The following is a 13,194-nucleotide window of genomic DNA, read 5'->3' as shown; positions in this document are numbered from 1 at the left end:
TTTCCGCATCTCTTCTGACATCCATTTTGACCTTTTCCTTCTTTCTTGTCTTCTTAATGACTTTTTCCGCATCTCTTCTGACATCCATTTTGACCTTTTCCTTCTTTCTTGTCTTCTTGATGACTTTTTACTTTCTTCATGTATGATGTTCTTGATGTCATCCCACAACTCTTCTGGTCTTCGGTCTTTAGGGTTTAATGTAGCAAATCTGTTCTTCAGACGATGTCTAAATTCGGGTGGGATATAGTCATTGTCAAGGAGCTCTGGTAGCATAGTGGTTACGAATCAGGCTGTGAAATGCAAGGTCAGCAGTTTGAAACTACCAGCTGCTCCGCTTCAGTTTGAATTTGCATATGAGTCATTGATGGTCTATTCCACAGTCTGCACCTGGCCTTGTTTTCACTGATTATAGGGAACATTTCCATCATCTCTTTCCACAGATGTAGTCAATTTGATTTCTATGTATTTCATCTGGTGAGGTTCATGTGTATAGTCATTTCTTATGCTGTCTAAAGAAGGTATTTGAAATGTACAAATCATTGGATTTACAGAATTCTATCATGCCTTCTCCAGCATCATTTTTATCACCAAGGCCATAGTTTCCAACTACTGATCCTTCCTCTTTGCTCCCAACCTTTGCATTATATAACAATAAAGCACAGGTAAAATTTTTTCTGGCATTCTCTGCTTTCAGTCTATATCCACCTGCCATCAGCAATGATCTCCATAGTTCCACATCCTCTTCTGAATCCAGCTTAAATTTCTGGCAGTTCCTTGTTGATGTACTGTTGCAACTATTTGGGAATTATTGCCAGTAAATATCTACTTGCAGGTGTTGTTGTTAAGTGCTATTGAGGCAGTTCTGACCCATAGCAACCCTGTATAGGGCTTCCAAGGAGCAGCTGGTGAGCTTGAACTGGTGACCTTGTGGTTCAAAGTGACTTTACAGTCCAGCATGTTACCCTGCAAGGGCACACAAGGACTCCACTTGTAGGTAATATCAATGATATGGTTTAATGATTTCAGCATTCTTGAAATGGGTAGAAATATGGTTCTCTTCCAAATTTCTTGGCATAGATGAGTCAGCACTTTCATTGCTGCATCAGTTTCTTCAAATATTTCAATTTGTAGTCCATAAATTCCTGGAGCTTATTTTCACCAATGTCTTCATTACAACTTGGACTTCTTCCTTCAGTACACCATCACTTCTTTATCATATGCTACTTCTTAGAATGGAGTCCTGGTGTGGAGCTGTGGGCTAATGCATCAGACTGCAAAGTCATTTGAACTGCAAGGTCGGTGGTTTAAGCTCATAAGTGGCACATTAGGAACCCTATACAAGGTTGTTGTGGGTTGTGATCTACTCGATGGCACTTTACAATAACAAACTCTTAGAATGAATAATCATTAACCATTTCTTTTTATTACAGTGATTCTGTGTATTCATTCCAACTTCTTTTGATGCTTTCAAAATCATTTAATATTTTTGCTATGTTGTTATTGTTGTTAATTTCTGTCAAGTCAGTTTCAACTCATAGCAACCACATATAGGAATTTCTAGGACCAATTGGTGGATATGAACCACAGATCTCCATTTCAGTTCCCAATATTGCATGTAGAGGCTAGACATTTTTCTTCATTTCCTCAGTTTCAGCCTGCTGAGTGTGTTCTTCACTTTTGGTGCTCTAACTTTAAGCCTTTGTACATTTCATTACAACACTTTTCTTCTTGAGCTTCTCTTTGAGATAGCGTAGTGGTTACGAATCGGGCTGCAAACCTCAAGGTCAGCAGTTGGAAACTACCAGCTGTTCCGCAGGAGAAAGATGAGGCTTTCTGCTCCTAAAAAGATTTACAGCCTCGGAAACCCTGTACAGGGTCGCTATGAGTCATAACCGACTCCATGGCACATAACAACAATAATAACATTTTACTTCCTTATTTCTTCTGTTTGCTTTAGCTTCTCTATCTTCAAGAACATGATTCAGAGTCTCTTCTGACATCCATTTTTAAGTCTTTTCTTCCTATCTTTTTTAGTGACCTTTTGCTTTCTTCCTGTATGCTGTTCTTGATGTCATCCCAATGGTCTTCTACCAATAATGTCTGGTGGTGGTGGTTACATGCCATGGAGTCAGTTCTGATTCAGTGACCCTATACGGGGTTTCTGAGGCTGTAAAACTTTACAGGAGCGGAAAGCCTCATCTTTCTCCCATGGAACAGCTGGTAGTTTCGAACTGCTGACCTTAAGGTTCACAGCTCGATTCGTAACCACTACACTACCAGAGCTCCTTACCAATAATGTCTAATGACCACAAATAATAGTGCATTTCAAGGAGAGAGAGAAAAAAAAGGATGGTCTACAAATTCAGTGGGATATATTCAAGGTCATATTTTGGCTCTTCTGTACTTGTTTTAATTTTCTTCAACTTCAGTCTGAACTAACATATGAGAAATTTGCTCCTGTACTTGTTTTAGCTGATGATACTGAGCTTCTCCACCAGCTCTTCTAACAGATGTAGTCAATTTGATTCTTATATATTTCTTCTGATGAGGTCCACCTGATAGTCGTCTTCTATGTTTTTGAAAAATGGTGTAGTGATAAGTCGTTGGACTTGCAAAATTATACTATGTGACCTCAGCATCAAATGTATCCCCCAAGGCCATATTTTCTAAATACCAAACCTTCTTTGCTTCCAACTTTCACATTCCATTCACTAGTAATTGTCAATGAATCTTGATTTCATGTTTGATAAATTTCAGCCTGAAGAAATTGGTTGTTGTTGTTGTTAAGTGCCATGGAGTCAGGTTCAACGCCTAGTAACCCCGTATAGGGTTTCTGAAAAGCAGCTGATGGGTTTGAACCACCAAAATTGTAGTTAACAGTCCAGTAGAATTGTTCAGTTTCATTTATCACAGACTTCAGTGGTCACTGTAAATTTGAATAAGAAAGGTATTAGCTGTTATTTCCTTAGCTGTATGAAGGAAAAATTCAAGCCTCGACTTTTGTTATTGAAAGATTCTCTGGGCAAATTATTGAATGATGCAGAAAGCTTCAAGAAAAGATGGAAGGAATACACAGAGTCACTGTACCAAAAGGAAATGGTTCATGTTCAACCGTTTCAAGAGGTAGCATATGATCAAGAGCGAATGATACTGAAGGAGGAAGTCCAAGGTGCATTGAAGGAATTGGCAAAGAACAAGTCACCAGGAATTGATGGGAAAAAAATTGAAATCTTTCAAGAAAGTGAGGCAGCATAGGAGGCACTCACTCATCTCTGCCAAGAAATTTGGAAGACAGCTATCTAGCTGACTGATTGGAAGAGATCTGTATTTGTGCCCATTCCAAAGAGAGGTGACCCAACAGAATGCGGAAATCATCAGACAATCTCGTTGATATCTCATGCGAGTAAAGTTTTACTAAAGGTAATACAGAAACGGCTACAATCATACATTGACAGAGAACTTCCAGAGGTTCAAGCTGGATTCAGGAGAGGCCATGGGATGAAGGATATCATTGCCGATGTCCAATGCATCTTGGCTGAAAGCAGAAAATATCAGAAAGATATTCACCTATGCTTTATTGACTCATGCAAAGGCTTTCAATTGTGTAGATCATGACAAGTTATGGACAGCATTGCGAAGTATGAGTATTCCGGAACATTTAATTGTACTCATGAGGAATCTGTACCCGGACCAAGAGGCAGTTATTTGAACAGAACATGGGAACACTGAATGGTTTAAAATTAAGAAAGGTGTGTGACAAGGTTGTATTCCTTCCCCATATTTATTCAACCTGTATACTGAGCAAATAATCCAAGAAGCTGGGTTCTATGAAGAAAAAGGTGACATCAGGATCAGAGGAAGACTAATTAACACCTGTGATATGCAGATGATACAACCTTGCTTGTTGAAAGTGAAGAGGACTTAAAATATTTACTGATGAAGATCAAAGAAAGTCTCAGGTATGGGTTACATCTCATTGTAAAGAAAACAAAAATTCTCACCACTGGACCAATACACAACATTCTTATCAACGGGAAAATGATTGAAGTTGTCAAGAAAGACTTCATTCTTCTTGGATCAACTATCAACACTCACAGAAGCAGCAGGCAAGAAATCAAATGACTTATTGCATTAGGCAAAGCTGCTGCTCAAGACCTTTTTAAAGTGTTGAAGAACAAAGATGTATGTCAGCTTAAGGATTAAGGTGTGCCTGACCCAAGCCATGGTATTTTCAATAACCTCATATGCATGCAAATGATGGACAGTGAATAAGGAAGACCATAGAATAATTGATGCTTTTAAGTTATGGTGTTGGTAGATAATATTGAAAGTGCCGTGAACTGCCAAAACAGCCAGTAGATCCATTTTGGAAGAAGTGTAGCCAGAGTGCTCCTTAGAGGCCAAGTTGGCTAATCTTTTTCTCTCATACTTCTGACATATTGTCAAGAGAGACCAGTCGCTGGAGAAGGACATCATGTTGGTAAAGTGGAGGGTCAGAGAAAACAAGGAAGACCCCCAACAAGATAGATTGGCAAAGTTGCAACATCAATAGGCTCAAGCGTGGCAACAATAGTGAGGTTGGCCCAGGATCGGGCAGTGTTTCGTTCTGCTGTGGATAAGGTCGCTATGAATCAGTACTGACTGGATGGCACCTAACAACAACAATCGTTATTATCCTTTCACAGACAACTCTTTACTTCAAGATAGTTCTTGAAATATTCAGATGCCATTCAATTTCAATTTGATGTTCCCAGCATAGCAAACCATATGATTGTCTGATTCAAAATGACTAATAGCAGTCCACTTAGCTTACTAATACCTAGGATATCTATCCTTATGCATTCCATTTCATTTTTAACAAATTGTGATTTTTCTTAGATCCACACTTCACATATTCCATGTTTCAATTATGAACGGATGCTTGCAGCTGTTTCTCCTCATTTTGTATTGTGTATATTACCAACTTTAAAGTTTTGCTCTATTCATGACAAAACTTTAAAGTTTTGCTCTATTCATGACATATAGTCAACTTTACTTTGAGGAAGAAGCTCTTCCCAGCCATATTTTGAATGCTTTCCTCCATGAGTGGTTCATCTTCCAGCATTATATCTAACAATATTCTGGTGCTGTACATAATGTTTTCATCATCCTACTCTATTCATAATGTTCTACTGCTATCCATAAGATGTTCAGTGACTAACTAATCATAATTGGTCTGTCTCTCCTTATTCCCAATCTTACTCTTGAAAGCTCCACTGAAATTTGTCCACCATGGGTGACTCTGCTGGCTTTAAAATTCCAGAGGCATAGCTTCCAGCATCACAGCAACACACAAGGCACCACTGTGTGGCAAACTGACAGAGTGGTGCAGGAAGGGTTAGAGACATTGAAACACCACCTTCAGAAGTGTATAAACCTAGGTAGAGGATACGTCAAGAAAAAAGAGGTTCTTAAAATTTTGAAATTTTCATATAATGCCGATTTCTATGATTTTATAGCAATACTTTTTTTTAAATTATTAGAATGTTTATAAAGTATATGAAATCTTCCCAATGGAACAGAGGCTCAAATTATCTTGATCAATGGGTAAGTCAACCAAATATGCACAGTATATATTGAGTATGCTGTTATTGTTAAGTATTGTCAAGTTGGTAAGTGACCCTGGATAGGGTTTCCACGGAGCAGCTGGGGGGTTTGATCCATAGCGCCACACCAGAAGTCCATCCACTGCTTATTTTAAAAAAGTCCACTGATGTTAAAACTTGTATTCTGCTCCCAATGTACTATACTAACAGCTGTGAAGTGGCTGTTGCCACTAAATATTTTTCTCCTTAAAATTCACTGCTATTTGTGAATGAGACCACCAGAATATACTAGTACGTCAAATCAGAAAACAAAGAATCATTCTTGACTGGTTCTTACCCATCCCATTCACTTAGTCATTATGATATATTTATTGCCTCATCAATTTTAGAACACCCCTTCCTTCTTAGTGCTTTAAACCTAGTTCCGTTGCTCATTATATCGTGACAGAACATAGAAAACTCCTTAAAATGGCTCACTGAGTCTTTCCTCTATTAGATCCCAGTTTCACACTGCTGCCAAGATGATCTGTTTATATGGATGATCTAATCTCATCACTCCTTTATTTGAGAAACTCTAGTAGTTTCCCCATTTACTAGAGGGAAAGTAATTGAAATGTAGTATCACTGTGAGGGTCACCATTGCTTGGTTTTGCTACCTCCCTTCATCTCAAATTGAATGCCTCAGTACTATCCAAATAGATTTTAGTTCCTGGCAGACAGCTATTTAACAAGTCTGTACTTCTGCAAGCTGTTACCTCTACTTAGATTTCAATTTCCTTTTATGTATAACATCCCTGAAATTTTCAGGTTCACCTTAATTCCCCTTAAGAAAATATATGTAAATCCTTAAAATGGGCTAAGTGTCACTCCTTTGTTCTTTCATAGGAGTCTGTGTTTCATATAATCTGGGAACTTAACACATGATAGGTGACAGATTTTCCTCATCTGCCCAGACCATACACAGTAGCAACAGTATTTTCAAGATAAAGGGCATATCTTAATCTCTGTGCTCCTTTAATGTAGGCCATCAATTAGCACTGCTACCTGGATTCCCTGAACTACCATGGTTTTAAGGTTGTTCTACAACTGTTTCTTCACTCAAAGGGTAATCCCGTGTGCACCCATTAATTTAGCTTTTGAAATAGCAAAGAGAGTCAGATTTTGGCACTATTATCTAAGAACTTTATGTATATGTTTGCATTTCTTCTTCACACTTTTATGCACTTAAATGTACTTGAATGTAAGGTCTTGCGATAATACTTGATTTTTTTCTCTGTTGTATCTCACAGCCTAGACGCCCTCAATAATATCTGCTGAGTAAACTAATGAATGAATGAGATTATTGAGTCACTCTTTAGATAAATATTAAAACCATCACCCTGAAGTAGAGAAGTGCATTTGCAACTAGTTTTCTTGAAGTGAAATTGATGTTTATGGATGATTCTTAACTTTATAATTTGTAATGAAATAGGCTAAATCTTTACACATTTGCCAAGGTACTTTGTACCTTCTGAAACCTAGGTATTCAACTCAAGCTTTGAGTCTTCCCCATGTAACTGATATCCATGACTGGACTGGCATTTGGTACATGTTCAAAATAGAAAGATGGTTTTCACCACCTGAATCATCTTTATATTTTCATCCTTAATAACACTTGATTCAAGTATTACCACAAAAAAAAAAAAAAAATCTCTTAAAGTGGGTTTTATATTTCTCTCTATATCCTGGGATTTAAATGTGATAGAATGTTGCTATCATGAAACATTAAAATTAAGTGGCTCATATGAAACTTTCCCACCATTTGTCTGTGTCATACTGTAGTGGCTTACATGTTGCTATGATTCTGGTAACTATGCCACCACTATTTTAAATACCAGCAAGGTCAACCATGGTGGACAGATGAGCTTCAATTAAAAGAGACTAGAAAGGAGACACAGACTACTTCTGGCTACTCAGCCACTGAAAATAACATGAATAGCAGTAGAACACTGTCAGCACCAGAATACTGACTATTGAAACACGATTAAGAGCATCAGAATATTGTCAGATATAGGGCCGAAAGATGAGCCCCTCAGGTTGAAATGCCTCCTCAAAGTAAACTTGACCGTGATAATGCGAATGGAGTGAAATCTTTGGGACCATCATTTGCTGAGAAGGCACAAGTCAAAATGAAGAGAAACATCTGGAAACATCCATTAATCATTACAGAATGGAATGTATGAAGTATGAATCTAGAAAAATTGGAAATTGTCAAAATTAAATAGAACACATACGCATCGATATCATAGGCATTAGTGAGCTGAAATGTACTGGTATTGACCGTCTTGAATCTGATGATCATATAGTTTACTATACTGGGAATGACAAATTGAAGAGGAATGGCATCATAGTCATCATCAGAAAGAACATATTATGATATGTCTTGAAGTACAATGCAGTCTGTGATAGGATAACATTCATACACCTAAAAGGAAGCCCAGTTAATATCACTACAATTCAAGTTTACAGACCAACCGCTAAAGGCAGTGATGATGAAACTGAACAATTCTAATTCTAATTCTGAAACTGATCAACCATGCAATCGAGATGTACTGATAGTTTGATAGGTACTGGTGAATGGAATGCAAAGGTTGGAAACAAAGAGAATTAGTCTTTGGAAAAAATGGCCTTGGTGATAGAAGTGATGCTGGAGATATCATGATAGAATTTTGCAATACCAATGACTTCTTCATTACAAATAACTATTTAAAACAACATATATGGTCACTATACACATGGACCTCACCTGATGGAAAACACAGAAGTCAAATTAAATATATTTGTAGAAAGAGACAGCAGAAAAGCTCTACATCATCAGCCAAAACAAGGCCAGGTGCAAACTGTAGAACAATCAATTGCTAATATGCCAGTTCAGGCTGAAACTGAAGAAAATTAAAACAAGTCCATGAGAGCCAAAATATGACCTTGAACATATTGCACCTGAATTTAGAGATCATCTCAAGAATCATATTTGATGCATTTGGCACTAAAGACAGAAAAAAAGAGCTGTGGGATGACATCAAAAAAATCTTACAGGAAGAGAGCCAAAGGTCATTAAGAAGACAAGAAAGAAGAAAAAGACCAAAATGGATGTCAGAAGAAACTAAAGCAAATTAAAGGAATGTGGGAGTTAAAGAGCTAAACAGAAAATTCAAAGAGCAGCTCAAGAGAATAAAATAAAATATTATAAAGAAAAGTGCAAAGACTTGGAGTTAGTAAACCAAAAGTGAAGAATACGCTCAGCATTTCTCAAGCTGAGGAAAATGAAGAAAAAATTCAAACCTCAGCTTGTAATGTTGAAGGATTCTATAGGCAAAAATCTTGAATGATGGAAGGAATGCAGAGAGTCACAAAACAAAATAAAAAAGAAGTCCATGTTCAACTGTTTCAAGAGGTATCATATGTTCAAGAGCCAATGATCCTGAAGGAAGAAGTCAAAGGTGCACTGAAGCCAATGGCAAAGAACAAGGTTCTGGAAATTGATGGAATACAAATTGAAGTAGTTCAACACACTAATGTACCCTGGAGGCACTCATTCATCTATGTCAAGAAATTTGGAAGACAACTACCCGGCTTACTGACTGGAAGAGATCCATATTTGTGCTCATTCCAAAGAAATGTGACCCAACAGAGTGTAAGTCATCGTATAATATCTCACGCAAGTAAAATTTAGCTAAAAATAATAAAAAATGGCTGCAAACATATATTGACAAGGAACTGCCAGAGATTTAAACTGGATCCAGATGAGGGCATGGGACTAGGAAAATTCTTGCTGACATCAGATAGATCTTGGCTGAATACAGAGAATACTAGAAAGATGTTTACCTGTGTTTTATTGACTATTTGAATGCTTTTGAGTTTATGAATCATGACAAGCTATGGACAACATTACAGGAAATGAGTATTTCAGAACGCTTAATTGTACTCATGAGGAACCTGTACATAAATCTAGAGGCAATTGTTCTAAAAGAACAAGAGAACACCAAATTGTTTAAAATTAGGAAAGGTTTGTGTCAGGGTTGTATTCTTTCACCATACCTATTCAATATGTATGCTGAGCAAATAATCCAAGAAGCTGGATTATATGAAGAAAAACATGGCATCAGGATTGTTGGAAGACTCAACAACCTTTGGTATGCAGATGATTATGATTTCGCTTCCTGAAAACCAATAGGACTTAAAATACTTATTTATGAAGATCAAAGACCACAGCCTTTGGTATGGGTTGCACCTCAATGTAAAGTAGACAAAAATCTTCACCATTAGACCAAGAAACAATATCCATATAAATGGAGAAAAAATTGAAGTTGTCAAAGCCTTCATTTTGCTCAAATCAACTATCAACACTCATGGAAGTAGCTGTCAATAAATCAAATGATGTATTGAATTAGGCAAATCTGCTGTACAAGACCTCTTTAAAGGTTCAAAAGCAACAATGTCAGTTTGAGGACTAAGGTGCACCTGACCCAAGCCATGGTATTTTCAGTAACTTCATATGCATGTGAAAGTTGGACAGTGCATCAGGAAGACCACAGAAGAATTGATGCATTTGAGTTGCGGTATCAGAGGAGATTATCAAATGTACTATGGACTGCTAAAAGAACAAACCAATCTGTGTTGAAAGAAGTACAAACAGAATGATCCTTGGAAGCCAGGATGGCCAGACTTCATCTCTTATACTTTGGGCATATTGTCAGGAGGGACCAGTTCTTGGAGGAGGATATCATATTTGGTAATATGGAGTGTCAGAGAAAAAGAGAAAGGCCCCCCAGAAAGATTGGCACAGTGGCAGCAGCAATGGGCTCAAACATAGCAATGATGGTGAGGTTGGAGCAGGACGAAGCAGTGTTTTGTTCTGTTGTACATAGGGTTGCTGTGAGTCAGTACTAACTTGATGGCACCAAACAATAGCAACAGCATGCAGCTTTTGAACAGTGCAAGTTTTTTGTTTCATATTTTCCAAAGAATCAGAAATAGTTAGGATCAAATTCCAAAGTGACTTAAAACCACCATTCAATTCATTACTTAAGTGTCATGTAAAATAACACCAATGTAGGCTCAACATAATACAAGCAGACACACCCATCAAATATAGAATCATATAAGTAAATGTAATCCCCAATTGAAAATTGAACACTTGCTAATATTGGAAAGCATGAAGTAATCTGAGAGGAAATGAGGGGGAAATAGATGCTATAAATAGTTGCAGCCTAGTTGTAGAATAAACAGATTGTTCTTTGAAATTCTGTATAAAAACATGTCATTTATATTCTTTTGAAACTAAATTTGTTCTACTCACCTTCATATAACCAGTCAGCAATTCCATTAAAAACAATCCCTTCTTTTCCAGAAGATGTCAGTCGCAATGAACTGCTCTTTATATCGGGTTGATAGTAGATATTATTTTCAAAAATATAAATCTGGATCAGGAAACATGTGGAAACAAACAAAAAGTCCAACCTATTAGGATGCCTTTTGTTTAATGTTGATATAACAGAAGGACAACTGACTAGCTGACTAATTTGTTTTATGCATCCTCTCCATTTCTTTTTACTTTAATGAATACATTTGTAGTGCTTTCCATTTTTAATGAATGTTTCTCTTACTCTGTCTTATAAAAATCAAGTTGTCATTTGGAAATTACACATCACTCAGTACTATGCTTTTAAATCCATATTTTTAACAACAGCATTTCGTCTAGTTAATAATCTCTGTACCACACCACAAAATTGTTTGGGGTTTGAGATAATATTTTGTATACTCGAGAGACTGATAACTAAAACCAGATGCCATTGTAGTAACAATCAACTTTCTTTTTGTAAAGATTTAATTTTGTGTCTTTTTTTTCTTATAAAAATGAATTTCATAATCAATAAAATAATTTTTAGAGAATCTCTCATTGCTCTCAATATATCAAGATTGACTCAAAGATCCAATGGGAAAAGGAGGAAATGCAAAATCCCTTTGTATTGATAAGTGGAACCCATCTCCTTATGCCTTCATTGTCCCTGGCAATTCATTCCTAAATGATATTGCAGTAGTAACTGTTTTTTTGAGACTTTGACCAAAAATTTTAATCTGAACAAGTCACAGTCAGCAAAAACATTAGTAGCAATAAAAGCCACAACAGGAACAGTGGAAATTAAAACAATGCACACCCAAGATTAGTTCTAATAGATGTAAAAATAATTCAAGATTAAGATTATATTTAATTCACTTCACAAACACTCATAGATCTAATATCAGAAATTTTAAACTGCTAATCCATATGATATAACCTTTTACATGTGGAAGAATGGGGAATATTGTCCAGGGCAAACCTAATTGCTACTTGTATTTAGATTGGACGTTCTGTTGTGAAGATGTGAAATTGTCTATTGCCCATGTTTTTGTTGTTCAGTGCCTTCGAGTTGGTTCCATCTCATAGAGACTCCGTATAGCTTTTCTGAGGAGCAGCTGATGAGTTTGAACTACTGATCTTGAGGTTCAGATGGGTCTTGTGATCCAGTATTTATCCTGCAGTGCCACATTAGGATTTCTACAGGGCCGTTATGTAATAGCAAATACAATAAACATAGGAAGTTCTGAAACAAATGTCTGAATAAGAATGAGGACCTAGTATTGAGAGCAAAGATAAATTCATAAGTACTCTATTCAGATTCTAAGCCTTTAGTAATTTAACTGTCAGTATACCTAATTAATTGCCCTACCATTACCTATGCTTTATATTTTAGGAAATAATGCAAATATGAAAATAAGTATTTTGTGGGGGGAAAATGGAGAGTAGATCAGAGTACTTAAAATATTTTTCATCATACAGTATAAGTTTATAGGTTTTAGAGTTAGGCAGATTAAGTTTTAAAATCTTAGTGACCTTACTAATTTTCTTAACAGTTCTAAATTTCAGAATTCTTCTTTACATGATATGAATAATGCTAGTATTAACCTTACAAATATGTTATGAAGAATAAGTAAAATTATTAATGGAGGATATGTAACATATGCAGCTATTATTTGGAATAGAATTGACTTCATATAAAATATCAAGGCTAAAAGTACTAAATAATTTTCATTTGGTTGTCTTTAAATGTACAGGCCTCCTTCAGCTCCACTCAAAAAAAATAAGAAAAAAATATGGGTAGTCCCTTTATTTGAGATACCACAAGCTGCATTTGCAACCTCCTGCTTTTCTTTTTTTCCTCCCTTTTATACATCTTATTATTGGTCATATGGACTATAGTTGATGTGGTAGTATATAATTTGCTGATGTGATCATTCTCAGATGTTCACTTACAGATGTTCAATTTATCATTTTCTGTTCAAAACACTGTCTTGTAGCAAACTTGGTATATACAGTAAAGTTGGTGTTTGTGTTAGGAGTCATAAAGTTTAGAATGTCTGGCCATGTTTATCTCTAATGACATGTAACAATTACAATTTTCAGAATAGCCATTATGATACCAATTTCAATGCATAACCATTAACTACATTTACGGTAGAGTAAGTCTATAGTGCGACCTTGTTGTTTTATACCACGGATAACATCACTTGTTAATTTGAAATGAGATAT

The 13,194-nt window shown here is 36.3% G+C and overlaps 1 protein-coding gene across 2 annotated transcripts in view; it reads right to left on the bottom strand.

The window, feature by feature from the left end:
* DPP10 (dipeptidyl-peptidase 10 (non-functional)) overlaps positions 1–13,194 on the bottom strand; it is a 1,131,029-nt gene that overhangs the window by 191,445 nt on the left and 926,390 nt on the right. For both annotated transcript variants that reach the window (XM_006868717.1, XM_006868718.1), the window contains exon 8: positions 10,924–11,044. In XM_006868717.1, coding sequence (XP_006868779.1) covers positions 10,924–11,044 — 121 coding nt within the window. The remainder of the gene's footprint in view (positions 1–10,923; positions 11,045–13,194) is intronic.

Source organism: Chrysochloris asiatica, unplaced genomic scaffold (genome assembly GCF_000296735.1).
Source record: "Chrysochloris asiatica unplaced genomic scaffold, ChrAsi1.0 scaffold00123, whole genome shotgun sequence".
Taxonomy (NCBI): Eukaryota; Metazoa; Chordata; class Mammalia; order Afrosoricida; family Chrysochloridae; genus Chrysochloris; species Chrysochloris asiatica.
This window is presented reverse-complemented; position numbering and strand designations above follow the sequence as displayed.